General features: G+C 37.8%; 1 protein-coding gene across 1 annotated transcript in view; it reads right to left on the bottom strand.

Annotated features, from left to right (window-relative positions):
* MRC1 (mannose receptor C-type 1) overlaps nucleotides 1-19,462 on the bottom strand; it is a 92,071-nt gene that overhangs the window by 9,812 nt on the left and 62,797 nt on the right. The window contains exons 18-26 of the mRNA XM_066384201.1: nucleotides 19,127-19,194; nucleotides 16,915-17,015; nucleotides 15,808-15,950; nucleotides 14,905-15,019; nucleotides 11,835-12,001; nucleotides 9,673-9,775; nucleotides 5,063-5,295; nucleotides 1,867-2,032; nucleotides 495-644 (exon numbers count right to left, since the gene is read on the bottom strand). Of these exons, the coding sequence (XP_066240298.1) occupies nucleotides 495-644; nucleotides 1,867-2,032; nucleotides 5,063-5,295; nucleotides 9,673-9,775; nucleotides 11,835-12,001; nucleotides 14,905-15,019; nucleotides 15,808-15,950; nucleotides 16,915-17,015; nucleotides 19,127-19,194 (1,246 nt within the window). The remainder of the gene's footprint in view (nucleotides 1-494; nucleotides 645-1,866; nucleotides 2,033-5,062; nucleotides 5,296-9,672; nucleotides 9,776-11,834; nucleotides 12,002-14,904; nucleotides 15,020-15,807; nucleotides 15,951-16,914; nucleotides 17,016-19,126; nucleotides 19,195-19,462) is intronic.

Below are 19,462 nucleotides of genomic sequence, written 5' to 3'. Positions count from 1 at the left end.
ACAATTAACTTTATTTGACATATTTGATATTTTTATTTTGGGAGAAAATTATACATTTATGTCAGGTCTATCTGAGTTTTCTTCTGTCTTTCTTCATAAATGAGATAACCAGATATAAACACTTTTCCATCACTGGTAAAGCAAAATGGTTCTTGGGCACTTGTGAAATCCAAGCTTCTCGGTGATAAGACATGAACAAAATACTCTAAATAACTAAGAATGAGAATCCTAACAACTTAGTATATTATAACCAAAAGTAAGAAAATAATAATTTGTTCAGTAAATGATTATTTTCTACCAAATTCTTGAAGATTTTTGAGGCTACAATCTCGGTGGGGGGGAGGCATAATCATGACCATTCTGTTACAACATAAACTATTAAGCAAAATAAACAGGTATTTTTATGTTCCTTGTTTTTAATGACAATATTATTAGTATCATGGTAATCCAGAATGGATGACTGTGGGTTTTCTTACAGTAAATGTGGTACTTACCCATTCGAAGACATTCCAGAGATGCCTGGCCCCAGTTCCTTGTATATGAAGACTCAATATAGTAGCAGTCACCATGGAAAGGAATCCACGCTGAGAGCTCTGAGTCCGGGCATCTGCCAGGCAGTTGTGGAGGCTCAGTGGCAGGGATATCTGTGAAAGAAACACATTAAAATAAAGTAAAACCTGAAGTTTCTGTAGTATATAGAATAATATATTAGAATAACATATTAATAACATTAATAAAAATTTTAAAGTTCTAATGCTAATCATTTAAATATGCCATTTTTATTATTGGGTTTACTTTTTTTTTCATTTTAAATACATTTTAATAGGATGTACTAAGTTATTATGGCAATTAATCACACTCATAATTAAGAATGTAGATCTATAGATACCCGTACAATGTTAAGTTCCAAAAAACAAAGCCACCCAAAAACAATTTTTTTTTTTTTTTCTGAAGCTGGAAACGGGGAGAGACAGTCAGACAGACTCCCGCATGCGCCCGACCGGGATCTACCCGGCACGCCCAACAGGTGGCAATGCTCTGCCCCTCCGGGGCATCGCTCTGTCGCGACCAGAGCCACTCCAGCGCCTGGGGCAGAGGCCAAGTAGCCATCCCCAGCGCCCGGGCCATCTTTGCTCCAATGGAGCCTTGGCTGCAGGAGGGGAAGAGAGAAACGGAGAGGAAGGAGGGGGGTGTGGAGAAGCAAATGGGCGCTTCTCCTATGTGCCCTGGCCGGGAATCGAACCCGGGTCCCCCGCACGCCAGGCCGACACTCTACCGCTGAGCCAACCGGCCAGGGCCCAAAAACAATTTGTTAAAGACAGTCCTCCTTCAAGACATGCTTTGTTTTATTATTATTTGCCTGGATAAAAGTGTTGGTAAATTCTAATCCGTCTTAACCCTTCTTAGCAATGGGTGATATCTGTGATATAACTAAATATTAGTATAGGTAGAAGTATAGGACATTATCACTGTCCAACTCTAAGATTGCATTCTAAAACACTATCATCATAATATCACTGACTGATGAATGTACATGCATTCTGATAAAATTATTTTGACATTGTTATGCTATCAACATCAAAACTAATCATAACTTCTTAGGGATCTAACATAGATTCAGAGAATAACCTCAATAATAAAAATTCTTACAAAGAACAAAATAACTCTTGCAATGAAAAAAATTTCTATCTCTAATATCTATGTATATTTATTGATTACCAAGTCAGTCGTTTGTTAGGTAAAGGAATATGTGTTATCTTATTCTTAAATTCCCCAAGACATTTCTGGTTTAATATCTACAGTAGTATGGTATTTGCTTATTGAGAAAATTGCAAATCTCTGGGTTGTTTTTGTATACTTAATTACCCCTTGATCTTTTGCAGAGAGAATAAAAACTTTCATTGCAATGTGCTGTCTTCCAGTAGCCATCAAGATCCAGATAAACACATGCTGACTTCAGTTTGGGCTCATCAATGCCCCAATTAGTGTATCTCACCCTCCATTTATCAATCCAAACATATTCACCATTGGTCTGCAAAAACGAAAACAGCCATTACCACGGAGTCTTGCTTCATCTGGAAAATTCCAGAAGGACCGAATGAAGAGTTAAGAATATATTTAAGACTATGATTTGACAAAGGACCTTCAACATTCAGGAATTTTAAAAAACATCATGAATCATTTCCACCAAATCAAATTCAGTAAATGCAGCCTTTCTTAAGAAGACTACAATAAATACATCTTTTTTTTTATTTTGTATTTTTCTGAAGTTGGAAACAGGGAGGCAGTCAGACAGACTCCCGCATGCGCCTGGCCAGGATCCACCTGGCATGCCCACCAGGGGGCGATGCTCCGCCCATCTGGGGCATTGCTCTGCTGCAACCAGAGCCATTCTAGTGCCTGAGGCAGAGGCCTAGAGCCATCCTCAGTGCCCGGGCCAGCTTTGCTCCAATGGAGCCTTGGCTGCAGGAGGGGAAGAGAGAGACAGAGAGGAAGGAGAGGGGGAGGGGTGGAGAAGCAGATGGGTGCTTCTCCTGTGTGCCCTGGCCGGGAATCGAACCTGGGACTCCTGCATGCCAGGCTGACACTCTACCACTGAGCCAGGGCAATAAATACATCTTTAAAAGACAATTTGAAGACTGGCTTTAAAATCTATGTCAGATTCTATAAAACTCTTATCTGTAAACTTTTAGTGCAAAATGAAAGTTTTATTTTCCAAACAGATAAAATACTTATTATATCGCCACTGAAATAATAAAATTTAAGTAATTTTCATTGAACTCATGGACCCTGGAAACACATTTCTTCTAATCTTACAGTTCGGTGGTTGACATAGGCTAGTGATAAATGACTCAGGTAAGGTTCCACAGGTGAAGAACAGAGGGGGATAGGCCTTGCCTTCGGGATCTTCCAACTACAACCGATCATGATGGTGTTTTTTTAAAAGCTGATTGTCTTATTCAATTTGCACACTTAATATCTTATTAAACTTAGTCAAATTCATGGCCACATAAAAATTAATATATAATGTGAAAAGTATAACTTAATAAAAATACCTTTTAACAGTATAAAAGAGATTTTATATATAGGTGAGGCCTAAGAACACATGATATATAACATTAACTTGAGAAACTGAATCTTTTAAACAATTAAAACAATTGCCTATTTTAACTGCATTATTTAATTTATCAAGCCAATTACTATAGATTTAATGATATAATCAAAAGCACATGGTATCTCAAGTTAGGATTTTGTAGTATTCTCCATGTTCAATCAAATAATGCTTATATAATCATGAACTCCATAGATGTAAGGAAAATAATAGCACTGTTTTAGTTATAAATGTATAGTAGAAAGTCACTTAAGATTTCTAAAAAATAACAAAAGCATATTTCAAACTCATGAAAGAATTGTGACCATGTCTGTGGGAAGAAAATGAATGAATTATCATGCCAAGTAATTTCTAAAAATAGAGTCAACACAGACATAAAATCACAGAAATCATTATAGGACTATTGACATTTAAATGCTCACTTTCCTAATTAGGAAGTACTCATCGCATGAAGTGTAAATTTCAATTTCTGCCTTAATGGTATTAGAAGCCCTATAAAATCTGACACCAACCTACTTTCCAGTTTTATCCCCTTCCATCCTTTTCTCTCTTTTTCGTACTCTTTCCTTAAGTTTCACCATCCCACATTACATTTTAAAGTTTGACTTCCTCTAAGAAGCTCTCCTGGTCCTCTCCTGTGGCACAATTGATCCCTTTTCTCTCTTCTTGTAGCACTTTGTATAACCTCTCTTTGATACCTCTTATATTATCTATTAATTATTTGTTGACATCTCCGGTTCTTCTACTAGGAAGTTTGCTAGTTGACTCGCTAGGTGAATAGATGTATAGATGGAAGATAGATGGATCCCTGGGCATCAGAAAAGACTCATTTTAGAAATATTTTGTCAACTCATCACTACTCTTAGTTCTGTAACTCAACTCTCACTCCACCCCATTCTCTGCCAACATGGAACACAGGGAATTGACTGCAATAAAATCTCACAGAGAGAAGCACCACAACTTCAGGACTGAAAACAACTCTGGAATGGCTTGCCACAAAAAATAAAAAGTATTCTCATCATCCAGAAACTATATCCCTGACCTGCTTTCCTAATTCCCACGGCATATTTGTAATCATGACACTAGAAAGAAATGTCAATGAACAAAACTGCTTAGATGCCAAATTAAATTTTAATATTCAAAAGCAACGTGAAAGTTGTTCATCAATAGGTGAATGAGTAAAGCAGATGTGGTACATATATATTGATACAATAGAATATAACTCAGCCATAAAAAAAAAGAAATGAAAACTTACTATTTGCAATGACAAAGATAGACCTAAAGGGTATTATGCTAACTTATGAAGTAAGTCAGTCAGAGAAACACAAATATTATATGATTTCACTTACTTCTATGTGTAATGTAATTAGCAATACAAATAAACGAACAAAAAACAGAAACAAACTCATGGATACAAAGATCAAACTGATGGCTGCCAGAGGGGAGAAGGTGCAGGGGTGGGTGGAAAGGGGAAGAGAATTAAGAAGTACAAACTTCCAGTTATAAAATAAGTCACAGGGATTAAATGTACAGCATAGGGAAGAAAGTCAATATTGTAATAACTCTGTATGGTAACACATGGTTACTAGACTTATTGTGGGGATGACTCTGTAAGGTACACATAAATGCTGAATCACTGTGTCATACATCTGAAACTAACATAATATTTTATGTCAACTCTAAGTAAAAATAAATTTTAAAAAAGCAACATGAGAGCTAATATAAGTTAGATAAGTCTTCATTTGATTTCTGACCTACATCACTAGCTTACTAGATCTTTGAAAGCACTGGATACGTGAAGTACTGGGTCTTATTAATGTTGGTATCATTCATATACCCCAGCACAGTTTCTTACAAATAACAGTTGTTCAACAGGAGGAACAGAAAGGGAATCATATTCAATCACATTTTTATCGATTGTCTCCGGTCAGACATATTTACACATCTTACCAAGTTACTGTTCAGGCCGATCCACACAGGTTCATTAGATGTTTGTATCTGCATCACTGCAAATGCATTATCATAGGGATCTAGAATGCTAGCTACTGAAGAATCGTGAAGCGTGCAGTAATTCTTTGCATCATACCATGATAACTTTAACTTCATGAGAGAATAGCTACTGTTACCATGTCTAATAAAGCCATCTGTTGGGACTGTTGCTGGAGAATGGGGCACCTTAGGGTCTGGAATACAAAAATTATTTTCATTAGCATTATCAATAATCATTACTTTAGTGCCATCAGCACACAACTACTATATTTCATACATCATAAAAATAATCAGAATAGCACAAATGCAAACTCTCAAGTGTTAAAAATATCTTTCTGAGCCATTTCGTACCTGAAAATAAAGTTCTATTTTTAATCAATATGCCTGATTGAATGAAATAATTTCCAAACTGTATTTAGAATACTAAGGTTATTATATAATATGATCAAATCTTTAAGCTTAAAAAAAAATGCTTGCAAGTTCAGTGGGATCTAGTGTCCGGATAAAAGAAGTGACATAACTTAATCCCATAAATTAAAAAACATCTATCATTCTATCATTCCTAATCTTTATTTTTCCATCTCAGTCAAATTTCAAGGTCAAGAACAGTCTTCCTCTCCCTTCCCCCATCTGGTCTAAATTCTGGACAAAGCCATACACGAGTCCCTGGTTCATTTACCCTTGATCTCAGGGTCAAGCTGTCCTCTTACACATGATTTCCTATGCCCTTCACTAGGCAGCCCATATCTTATCCAAAATGACTCAGGGGTTGAAGCCCTTGTAAGCCAGAGTCATTTTGGCTTTCTGATCTTCCTTCTTTAATCTCCCAAGTTGAATAGTTGCAGCTTAGATTGTATGTCCTGCAAAGCCTATAATATTTACAGTTTGCCTCTTTACAGAAAAAGATTACCAACCCCTGGTCTACAGTTCTAGATATCCTTGCCTACCAATTTTGTCTTGACCAGTTGTCTGCTTATACTACTATATACCAGCCCAATCCACCATCTGCCTTTAGCTCTCACTACACAAATACCAGACACCCTTCTGACTTTACTGGGAAGACAACAAACAAGTCTAATTCATCAAGTGGAGGCAGCCCTGGCTTTCTTCTGCTATTGCTGCCACCTGCTGTTGGTAGAGTACCAAGAGGCTCAGGCCAGGGTCCTTAAAATGTTACATTTTCCATTTGGGTTTGTCTTAAACATCTTGGGAAAGTTTCTGGCCCTCTAAAAGTGGCAAATGAGGCTTGAGGATAAAGCTAAAAAACAACAGGCAACTTAGCTCATCTATCTAATTTGCTTTTTTATGAAAACATGCATAGAAAAACTAATAGAGAAAAACTAAAATAATGAGAGGTTAGATTGTGGGTAATAATTTCTCTTCTATATATGCTTTTGTATTTCCTAAATTTTCAACAAAGACTGTATTATTTTAAATCGTTTTTGCATTTACATATACAGTAAGTCCTCAAGTTACAAACAGCCGACTTCCACACAACTTGTACTTATCAACAGAGCGTCATAAGGGCTATTGGTAATTAACTGTAATTGGACATCAGTGAAAATGATATCATAGTTATTAGACTCCCACGACAAAGAACTAACCAGTGAAGACCTTATGGAACTAGACAGCAGATGGTAGCTGGTAGCATTTAGAGAAGAAAAAAAGGATCTAGAAACTCCAGAACTGAAAAAGTTTTCTACAGAAGAGTTAGCTGATGTTTTCATCTAATTCAAGCAGGAATGGCAAAGTTAGGGCAGTAAGATCCTGATACAAGAGGTTCACCAAAGTTTACCATACAGTTACTGAAGGCCTGACATGCTACAGGATCGTTCATTGTGGGAAAAAGAAAAGCTCTGCACAAACCTCCCTTGATGCTACTTCAAGAAACTGACTCCAGCTGCAGAATCAAACCCTGACTGTCTAACACCAGTCCCATCCTCTCCAACAAGTCCTTCATCTTCTGCATCATCCAAGATTGTTCAAGGTTGCACTTGAAAATGTTTAAGTATTTATATGCACAGAAATGTAGAAATGAATACTATGTTAAGACAAACATCTGCCTAAGTTGCATTTAATAGGTAAACGTACCTCTTTCAACTTACACACAAATTCAACCAAAGAACAAACCTATAGAAACTACCTTGTTCATAACCCAGGATGGCCTGTATTTTATATATATTTTTATTCATATATTTGTATATATAGGAAGAGATTTTGAAAAATATGACAAATGAAGGCACTAGAAATCACCCTTAATCCCCTTTTCCACATATAACCACTATTCTAATTTTGAGCATTTCATTGTCTTTTTTTTTCTTAAAGCGAAATCATAGTGTTATTTGCATAATTGATGGTTTATAAAATGTTATAGTCTGCCTTTTTTATTTTAATACATATCTTTTTTAAATTTTTTCACAGAGACAGAGAGAGAGTCAGAGAGAGGGACAGATAGGAACAGAAAGACAGGAAGGGAGAGAGATGAGAATCATCAACTCTTCGTTAGGGCACCTTAGTTGTTCACATATGCTTACTCATATGTGCCTTGACCAGGGGGCTACAGCAGAGTGAGTGACCCCTTCCTCAAGCCAGCGATCTTGGGCTCAAGCCAGCAACTCTGCACTTAAACTGGTGAGCCTGTGCTCAAGCCAGATAAGCCCACGCTCAAGCTGATGACTTCAGGGTTTTGAACCTGGGTTCTCCAGTTCCCAGTCTGACACTCTATTCACTGCACCACTGTATGGTCAGGCTGCCTTTCTTATTTTAACACATTAATGCCTTTCTTTAGAACTAAAGTCATTAAAAACCTTCAAAACATTTTCACTGGTGGCAAACACTATATTACTTACATTTATAATAATAAAAAAGGTTTAAATATGTTTATGAATCATCATTCACTCTTAAAAGGAGCCTCCCACTTTGTCCAGAGAATAGAGGCACAGATGGCATTACTGGGCCTAAATTCTTATCCTGTGGGGTATAGTATAGAGCAGCAACCTTCAACTGGTGTGCTGCAAGAATTTTAAAAACATGAAATATCTGACTATTTAGTCCGGGGCACTAATGTCTTTTCCCTTAGATTGTCAATTAAAAAAAAATAGCTAACATGACAATAGCCGTCCATTGTGAATTCATCAAAATTATACCTATTTTATTTGTCATATTGGCAAAAAAGATATTTTTTGGTGTGCTGTAGAATGTTAGTAGTTTAGGTGTACCATGAGATGAAAAATAGAAAGGTTGAAAAGGTTGAAAATCGCTACTCTAGAGAGAGAAGTGACATGGCCTGTACCAGCTTTGGGATTAATAGGTTAGAATGTCTGCAACACTTCTCAATCATCTGCAAGTATCTTAAGTGATTTTCAGTCACCACTGCCATTAGTCATAAGCTGGCATTAGTTCCCGATTCCCCAGAAAGTAGAAAAATTGTTTCGCTCTGGAAGAAGTACTTGCTAACTCAAACTCATCCTCTAAAAGCTGTACTCCGTATGACAGCAACCTACCCCACGTTCAACCCTAGTCTCTAATTGATTTTCTTAAATTCTAATATTTTTGTTGTGTAGCTAGACATTTTTATTCTAGCTGTACCAGAAACCCAAATGAGTACAACCATAGTTTTGACTCTCAATAAATATCCACATACTCTGTTCCATTTTTATTTTATTTGTTTGTTTATTTATTTAGTCTTTGAAGTGAGAAGTGGGGAGGCAGAAAGACAGACTCCCACATGTTCCTGACCAGGATCCACCTGGCATGCCCACCAAGGGGTGATGCTTTGCCTATCTGGGGCGTTGCTCCATTGCATCTGGAGCCATTTTAGCACCTGAGGCAGAGGCCATGGAGCCTCCCTCAGCACCCGGGCCAACTTTGCTCCAATGGAGCCTTGGCTGTGGGAGGGGAAGAGAGAGATAAAGAGAGAAAGGAGAGGGAGAAGAGAGGAGAAGCAGATGGGCACTTCTCCTGTGTACCCTGACTGGAAATCGAACCCAGAACTTCCACACACCAGGCCAACACTCTACCACTGAGCCAACCAGCCAGGGCCTCTGTTTTATTTTCATTTAATGATAGTCAAGCTTCCTAAGCTGAAGAAAGAAACACTAATCACATAGCTACATTTTTTTTAAGACACAGAACACAGAACAAATAACGTGGTATATGTGATGTTTTATGCCAATGGTTCTCAAATTACGCAAGTTGAACTGAAATATTCTTACTCTTACATTTTTTTAAACTATAGATAGTTAAACACCCCACATTTTTAACAAAATTAGAAAAAAGTTGCAACTTCAAGTTTGCTCTGCACAAAACTTTCTGGTAATGGATAAAGGCACACTTATGAATAAATTAAGGGAAAATGTCACCCATTTTGTTGTCTGTCATAGGCATACATGAATTAAAAGTGAGAATCAAACTTGTTGATATATTAAAAAAACACTTTAAAAACTAATGCTTTATTTTATTTTATTTTATTTTTTAGAGAATTATAAGGTTCACAGAGGAGACCATTTAAAAAATATACATGTTTACAAGCTCCAGCTCCTTAGAGGCCAGTGAGGTGTGGTAGAACTTACCGGGATGCACAGAGCATATATAGCCTCGCTTATTGTCACAGATGTCATCCATCCATTTTCCTGCCTCTTTTGACTTCCCTCCAATAAGAACAACACAGTCAGCCTGTATATTTAGGGTGTGGGGGAAAGATTAATCAACAATCACTTAAATCAATTCAGCAATAAGCCAATAACATCCCCATCCCTAACCTCCAAGTTTAGATTGTCCTCATTCATTTACAGTGTGTTCAACTCCTTCCACTTTCCATGCACTGCACCAAACTTCCATGCGGATCCCTTACAATAAACTCTTGTTATTTAACTGAAAACGAAATAGAGTTGGATACATTTTGAAGTGGGGTCTGAGCAATTTTGCTGTCAGAAATCCCATTAATTTCCTGATCCACAGATAATCCAGCTACCATTGTCTTCTCAGCCCCCCTGTCTCTAACCTCATTATCCCATGAGCTTCAACAATTAGGAACCCCCAATCCTACATTTTAAAGATTCTTCACTCATCTCTCTTTCTAGTTGTTTTTATTATCCATGGTCCTGACTCAAAGTCTCTGTTCAAGTCCCAAAAACCTATATACAATAAGTATGTTTCCACCACAAAATGCACATGAACAGTTCTCTTTCACTGTCTTTATCAAACTGTGTTTAATCTTTCCATTTTCAAGTCTCAAATTGTAACAATACCTATAAGTGTTTTTATTCTATTTTTTTTTAAATATGAACTTTATATTTTTACACACACTGAAAAAAAGTATAAGAATAAAATCAAGAAACAACTAACAGCATTTTTTTCTTGATGGGTAAGATTACAAATTTTGTTTATTTCAATTGTTTCTGCTTTTCTTTATGTTCTAAAAACAAAACACTTATGCCATAACAATTCTTTTCTTTATATAAAATTCACCCCTCATCCCTAAAATGTTTCAAAGCAAAACCTATCTCACTCTCTTCTACTTTAACTTCTTCAATAACTTTTCAGCCCTCATTGATGCAAAGAGAAGTCAAAAAATTTGTCTACAGGAAATCACTTAACCATCATCAAAATAGATGCACTCTGCTTATATCTACTAGATTAATTCTCATAAAGATGTCATTTTGATCAGATCATTTTCCTGCTCAAACCTTTTTTCACTGTCTATCTGACAAAGTCCAAATCCTTTTATAGGGCATCTAAATTTCTCTAAATTCTGCTTTCTACCTTTTAAAGCTTACTCATATTTCTTTTTGCATAAAACTCCTGTTATATCCAAAGCCATTTATTTCTGACCAAACCTACCTTGTGCCTTTTTCTGCAAAACTTTATTCACTTTGCTCACATAACAGCGCCTTCTCCATCCTCTTGCCAAGTTTCCCTGACCATTATGTTTTAAACTTCTTGAAAAAAAGACCTTTAGTAAATCTTTTTCATAGTCCTTCACCCAGTGAAGGTCCCTATGGGTATGTGTTGACTAATTAGATCACTCCATTGCAAATTAAGTTTCTTTCCTCCTATCTACCACATGTTTTATAGCTGATGCTAATTATGCACTTCATTTCTTTACTGTTTTCTTTCTTCTGTAATACTTGTGGTCTAGACTAAGTGTGAGCTTCTTTAAGGTAAGAACAAAATCTTATGTTTTTCACAATGCTTAGTACAGTGTTTAACACTGATTAGTTTACTGTTCAATGATCTGCGATTGAGTGTAGTAAAATAAAGACGCAATCATCCATCTCTTAGGTGAATGTACTGTAAAGCACTTAGTGTTTGGCACACAATGAGCGTTCTACAAATGTTAGCTCAATAATGATGAAGATGATGATGACATACATCTTTAGAAGTAGTAGTAGTTCCCAGACCTACACCCCGAACACTACAACAGCTTCAAGAGTTTAGGGGCAAAGAATGTTGATAGCTCTGGGTTCCAGTGTGCCTCCTGACTACATATAGGCCCACAGTGGGGTTAGCTTTCTCTGTCCCTCACTGCTGCCACAACCCACCCCCAAGCCGAAGAGTTCTCAACTGAATGTGTATCACTTCCTTCAAGACTGGCTCGGTTTGACACAGTTAAAATCTACAAGAATGAATCAGACCAAGAAGTACTCGGGTTGATTTTTCACAGAAGATTAATTGCTAATATGATGACTTTAAGCAAACTGATATAGAGAGCTGACTGAAAAGTGATATTTACATCTTCATAAGAAAGACTGCTCCTTCTTCCACCAGGGTAACCTTTGCCCCAGTTAGTATAGTGAACTCCCGCCCCATCTGTCCAAAGGAATGTGTGCTCTGCATTGCGGTCATTCAGCCCGATCCAGGCATTAAAAGTGGAGTCCTTCATACGATAGGTAAGAAATGCTGAAAGAAAGTATCACAAGATAATTTTTAACTCTGGGGTAAATTACTGCAAATATGAAAAACATTCAAAATACATTGATTTTAAAATATAAAGCATGTAATTACTGTCTTTATTATTATATTTAAAAGCACTTACCAAGTAAACACACACATTTTAACCTCGCATTGTGTTACTCTTTAGCTTTGGACTTTGAAAAGTTTTGTACAGTAAAAGTCTAGGTTCTATCTGACTACAGACAGTTCTACAGGTTGTCCCCTGGCCAAGGGCACTGGGACACTGGGACAAGAGAGCCTGAAGTCCACACCATGCTCTGCTCTGAGCTATGGCTGCAGAGAATCCTAAAGAAGAGGTACAGTTCTCTAATTCATGCACCGTCATCCTAGGAGTTAGCAGGCACACTGACGCTATAAATAAAATAATCTGATTAGAGTAACTCGGAGGCAGAGAGGTCCCTTCATCCAGAAAAGTTTTAAAAATGGACACTAGCTATCAAAACAAGATGTTTTAGGCTGGAAAATTATCACAACCTTGGTTTGCCAAACCAAAAGGAGCCGTTCATTTGGAACTCCCCCTGGACAGCCAACTCCTAGGGGTTAGCAGCTGTCCACTGAGTGTGCTTGGACCCAGGGGACACCCTGATGCTAAGTGCTCACATCATTAAGAAAAATGATCTAGAAAAATTCAGAGAATGTAGAACAAATAAGAAGCCTCTTGCTTCCTTATCAATTCCATGGCAGAGAGGATGGTAGGAAATATCCAGAAAATATCCAGATGTACACGCGCCCATCCCCTCCGTCAGCCTGTCCCCAAGGCGCCCACAGCAGCTGTCTTCTGCGGCACCTGTGGGAGCCCAGGCAGATAAGCACCAATTCTACAGAACAACAGTTTCTAAATATTTATGCTTAAACACGGCTCCTGAGTACAAATAGAAACCTGAATGACTAAAAGCACTTAGGTTACTAATAGGAAATGCAAAATACAGAGAAGCCTGCAGAGACACCAGTATGTTTACTCAAGAACACAGAGATGCACTGCTACGTGCTTCCTTCTTCCGCAGAGTAGAAGCCGCAACCACCCAGCCCAGAGACTCGCTTTTCTCTCAATCAACTAGGTTAAAAAAATTTGCTTTGTCTTCTCATATTTTTCAGAGAGAGAGAAGAGCATGAGTACATATTTATTTTAGTTTTATTTTCTAAAGAAGACCATAACTTCTACGCTATCCCCAACTCAAAATGAAATGTGGAAAAGCTCCACCTGCCAATATTTCAGCACTGAGGGTTTTTTTTTTCTGCCAAAAACCACAATAAGAATTCAACAACGTGTGCCTGTTTTGCCAGGAATAATGTTATTTTATGTGAAAATTGTTTCCTTCTGCACATCTCTATTACCCAGGTTCTAATTTTGTTATGCCAGGAATCAGCCTTTTGTGGTTAAGAGAGGGATCAACTATTGTGTCTCTCTGAGGGGTAGCTAAGCCCAAAATGTAGTAGGCTAGTTATAGAAATGTGGATATTATACTTTTAAAAATATTTTTATTGTATGCTATGGTTTGACCCTCTTCTCTCAGTGTCTGGCAAATTGCTGAACTTGTCAAGGGCTCTGAGTGAAAGCTTGGTCATTTCCTCATACAATAGCAGCATTGAGGGAGTGAAACAAACATTTGGGAGAGTGCCATATAGTGGTTTAGGGTCTTTCTTTTTAAAAAATATTTTTTGAGATATGCCATTTTTCCCAGTGATTTTAGACATTAAAGAATCTTGGAACCAAAAAGGAACTTGGAAATTATCTGGACCACATCTCTCACCTGCACCAATTTTGTATCAATTCATATGTACAACAAACATTTATTGAGCAACTTACACACTCCAGACTAGTCCATAGATGGAACTCTATAGCACCTCTTTGAATACCTTCCAGTTTAAGCATCTTCACAGCCCTTTAGAAAACTCAAGATGCAGCCCATCCAATCAATTCTAATTGCTAGAATGACCTCCTAATTTTAAGCCTAAATCCATTTCCCTATAACTGCCATTCATTGGTTCTAGGTCTTCCTTCTGGAGCCACACAGGATGACCCTTGAAAGTCTACATCTTTTCTAGGCTGTGAAACCTGAGGGGACTTTCAAACATTCCTCAACTGTCACTTGCTATGGTTGCCAAACCCTTCATATCCGTTTATTCACTTTCATCTGAATCACTGACAGCTGGGCAACATCCTCCTTAAAGTGACAAGTCATAAACTTAACCTACTATCTATTTCAGATAAGGTGGCCTGGAAAAGTCTATGCAAAAGTGGCCAAGCACCTATTACCTGAGAGCAACATAAAAAATTTTATAATCTGCTATATGGCTATAGCGAGTTCTCTTCCTCCGTGCGCTCTTCTTCGGACCTCTGTCTGGCTTGTCCTTACATTTTATCAAAACACTTTTCTCAATATGTTGTTCAAAGTTTATATTTAAAAATCAGTTTTCTTATATTATAAATTATGTTGGTAACATGACTAGAAGAGAAGTAAATGGGAAATGAGCAAGTCCTTACTTCATTGCTAACCCTACTCTACTTTTTGCCTCAATGGGGAGCAATCTGGTTTGCTGGAAACAGAATGGAATGTCAACTGGGAGACCTAACTTATTCCCAGCCCTACTGTTTACTCTGCAAGGTCCTCAACTCGAGGCCTCTCTGAACACCACACTCCCACTGGTAGTTCTGATAATGAAAAGGAATTTTATATGTGAAATGCCCAGTGGATGCCTACAACTGAGTAAAATAGTTCCCAGTATGTGCTTGATTTCTTTTCCCCCTTTCTACTTTTTTCCTCTGGAAAACAAACAAACAAAAACAACTTACTATTACAATATCCCACCATTTTCTGAGGAAAATTACATGTACAATGCCTGCATACCTTGCTCTTTTTCATTGCGTATGGATACCAGATTTCCATTAAGATTTTTGCAAGCTTCTCGTGCATTGTGCCATGTTTTTCTTTCTTCTTCTACAAATCCAAAGATTTTGAGACACTGGGGTGAAAGAAAAAAAAATCCACAATGATTAACTAATGATAATAGCAAAAAGACTATAGAAAGACATCAAAATCATTTATGAAGATTAGAGCTACCTATGAATTTCCTCACAATCAAATATAAATATAAAAAATTAAGTCCGTTTTATTACAAACTTTCTTTACAAAGCTCCTTTCTCTTGAGACAAAGGGTACAACTATTTGGATAATATCTTCATATATACTTTTCATTTCCATAGAGAATTTGACATGGGAATCTCCACCTCTTCTTGCCTAAAATTTTCTAAAGTGATGAAGTGAGCCAAAATTAACTATAAGCTGAAAGATCTGCATTGTCATTCTCCATATAAGGATCAATATCTCCCTGATCAGGCAGAGGCGCAGTGAATAGAGCATGAACTGGGATGCAGAGAACCCATGTTTGAAACCCCGAGGTTGCCAGCTTGAGCGCGGGCTCACCAGCTTGAGCGTGGGGTTGCTGGCTTGAGCATAGGATCATAGACATGATCCCATGGTCACTGGCTTGAGCCCAAAGGCCGCTGGCTTGTGACCAAGGTTGCTGGCTTGAGCAAGGGGTCACTCGCTGTGCCCCCAGTCAAGGCACATATGAGAAAGCAATCAATGAACAACTAAGGAGCCACAGTAAAGAATTGATGCTTCTCATCTGTCTCCCTTCCTGTCTGTCTGTCCCTATCTGTTCCTCTCTCTGTCTCTCTATCTCTATCTCACACACACACACACACACACACGGATCAATGTCAAGGTTGCAGCTCATTTTCTTCTCACCTTGTTGTTGTAGAAACTCCAGCCTTCCTTACAGCCTCCTGGGACTGGGGGCATGGTTGGGGTAGCTGTGGTGTTGATGCTGTTGTTGTGTCGCTGGCAGATGAAGGGATTTGGATAACCACAATTGATGTCATTCCAAAACCCTGGCAAAGAGAAAAATAGCTAAATCAGATTTGCATGTTTATGTTTTAAAACACTCGTTTTCAAAAAATGCATTTATATATTGTAAGGGTTCTCAAAAATGGTTTAGACTACAATCAATCTTCAATTTACACAAATGATTCAAAAAATAACCAATGCCATACTCTTTCACGTAAACTAATAACAGTTCAACTTTATAGAGAGCTTCCTATAAGCCATGTAAGTACTTGGAATTGCAGTTATAGCAGATGATAGTAATCTTATAATAGAGTTTATATATATGAAGTTTTTTCTTAGTGTTTTAGATGTATTATCTTGTTTAATATTCTCAAGAGATGAGGTTTCATCATTATTCCCATTTTACAGATAAAGACAGGAGAAAGAGATAGAAGAAACACACATTCTGGATATTTCTCTCCAATCAGAACACAAAACAGGCGGTGGTGCAGTGGATAGAGCATCAGACTGGGATGCAGAGGACCCAGGTTCGAGACCCCGAGGTTGCCAGCTTGAGCACGGGCTCATCTTGTTTGAGCAGAGCTCACCAGCTTGGACCCAAGGTCACTGGCTCTAGCACAGGGTTACTCGGTCTGCTGTAGCCCCACAGTCAAGGCACATATTAGAAAGCAATCAATGAACAACTAAGGTGTCACAATGAAAAACTAATGATTGATGCTTCTCATCTCTCTCCATTCCTGTCTGTCTGTCCCTATCTCTCCCTCTCTCTGACTCTCTCTCTCTGTCTCTGTAAATTAAAAAAAAAGACCAAAAAAATGAGAAGTGAGAAGACTGTGTCATTTATTAAAGTAAATGTTAATCATCCTTCCTTCTTAAAATCTGATGATTACACTCCCAAAATTAGAATTCTCCTTTATTATCTCTTTTCTTGCCTGATTTAAGTCTACAACTTAAGGAGGTAGCTAATGACACACATTGCACCAAATTGAAGATTTGTACATTGTTTACCTGAATTTGAATACATGACTGCACAGTTTTCATCGTCATTTGCAAAATTGGGTTCACCTGAGGCCCAGGCAACATATTGCACCTTCCTTCCATCCATCCAACTGGAAAGGAAAAGTAAGTCATTTAGCAACCATATAATCGTTACAATAATTGACTACAGCCTAGTGGTGGGAAAAGGCAAGTCAATCAAGAGGAAGGATCATAGGACCCTAAGATAACAGAAGAGGGGGTTCTGGAGAGCAGTTCTAGAGTGAAGGTTTTAGAGAGAGGTCCTAGAGAGATTAGCAGGGAAATCTCAAAGACTGTCGGTGCTGCTGGTGCTCTGGTGCATCGTGCTCCCTTGCAGCAACCCAATGCTCTGGCCAGTCTGTTCCCCTTTCCCTCCCTGGAGGAAGCTGCCTTTAGTCTAGAAGTGGGAGAAGAAATGGAGATGACAATTACTCTGGAAGTGGGCCAGAGCAAAAGGCCTCTCATAGTATTTCTTAGGCTTCATTTCCACAAAACACAGCCATCCTTAGAGAGGCTGAGAATATAAATTCTCTCGTGAAGCCCGTTCTCTGAATTTCATGTTTACTCTGGTTTTTCTTAAGTTGTGCAGACCAATATTTATTTTAACGAATTATAGTAATTCAGAAACAATGAGTTGGAAAAGGACCAAGAGATCATTGAAGAGATCTCTCATTTTAGAAATGATTACAACAGGTGCTTGTCCAAAGAAGCATCAAATGTTTCTGATCTTTAAAAATACTGAGGGTGAGTTTAGGTCTCATTGCACAAAAAATGGCAATCTATAAAAGTTACAGGAAATATATGTGGCTAAAACATCTGTGCAAGGAAGACATATCTGCTCTCCAAACTTAGAAGAACTTGTATATTAATTATCAAAGAGAGAACCCCCCCCCAATTTACTAACTTCCTCCCTCCCGAAGCTTTTGCTGGCCCCTGCATCCAATGGAAAACAGTACAGTATTCCTTTGAAGGGAAAGCGTCTTGTGCAGTTAAAAGTCTTTCAAAGTTGTGATGGGAAAGCAGTGAGTGGGGCAACATAAAAGGGCCCTTTGGGTCTGTGCACAAGGAGTCCAAGTGGGAACCATAATTTTAAGAATAAATTCAGTATTCATATATATGAATACATCTTCTTAGTAGAGATGATTTACTACTTTACAACAGGTGATGACATTCAAAACAAAGATACGTGAAGTTTTGCAAGATTAAACCAGAATCTGAGTTGAAAAATAGAATGCTGAAAATATGTAAGAGAATTATTTTTAATTCTTTGTTTTTTTAATAATGCTTTTTATTTTATTTTTTAAAATACTTTTTTATTTTAGAGAGAGAAGAAAAGAGAGAGAGAGAGAGACAGAGAGAGAGAGAGAAACATCAATTTGTTGTTCCACTTATTTATACATTCATTGGTTGATTGTTGTATGTGTCTTCACCAGGGATCAAACCCACAACCTTGGCAGGTGGTGACAATGCTCTCACCCAGTGCTTTTCAAATCCTGGTCTATGGACCGGTCGGCCAGAAGTTTTGTGCCAATCCATGAAAGAGTTGACTGCTATGATGTTGTATGAAGATTACAGACCCAATGATCTCAGTCAAATTTGCTTATGCTCAGGGTGATTTCTGCCTTAACAGTCCCCAAAATAATTCTCCTATTTCCACTGGTCTCCAAGAGTAAAAAGGCTGAAAACCACTGCTCTAACAAATTGAGCTACTCAGCTAGGGCTAAAGAAAGTGTTTAGATTGAGAAGCCTGGAGTTGTTCTGTTTTGTTTTTTAAGAAAGACAGAGACAGACAGAAAGGGAGAGAGATATGAGAAGCATCAACTCATAGTTGCGGCACCTGTTCATTGACTGCTTTCTCATGTGTGCCTTAACATGGGGGCTACAGCTGAGCCAGTGACCCCTTGCTCAAGCCAGCGACTTTGGGCTCCAGACAGCGACCATGAGGTCATGACTATGATCCCATGCTCAAGCCAGTGACTGACACTCAAGCCAGATGAGCCTGTGCTCAAGCCAGTGACCTCAAGGTTTTGAACCTGGGTCCTTAGCATCCCAGCCCACGCACTATCTGGTGCACCAACACATGGTCAGACGAGAAGCCTTAAGTATTTTTTAAAATGCATTCAGCAAAATAAAAGCCTCAAAATAACATAGGTGTTATCAAATAACTATCTTAGGTAAAGTTGTTTTATTTTGATTTACTTACACAAACTTTTTATCCAAGCTGATCAATAAACCAATAAAATATGCTGGTTGTGCATCATTCTTGTTTACCTAAAACATGAAAGTTTATATATAGTTCAATCTATACTTACGTAAGGAAATTCTTAAGTAAAACCTATACATTAGTGAGGCAGCCTCTTTGGGACTTTTTCTAAGAAAGAATTCTTGTAGAAATTTTATGGTAAATTCATTATGTTTTTCATAAAAATAAAAAGAAAAATATGCACATTATATAACCTGAATTTATAAAGCAAATATCTAAAGTTACTTTATAATAACAAATACCTATAGTAATTAGGTGGTTGAAGACCATTTTCAA

Source organism: Saccopteryx leptura, chromosome 5 (assembly GCF_036850995.1).
Source record: "Saccopteryx leptura isolate mSacLep1 chromosome 5, mSacLep1_pri_phased_curated, whole genome shotgun sequence".
Lineage (NCBI taxonomy): Eukaryota > Metazoa > Chordata > Mammalia > Chiroptera > Emballonuridae > Saccopteryx > Saccopteryx leptura.
This window is presented reverse-complemented; position numbering and strand designations above follow the sequence as displayed.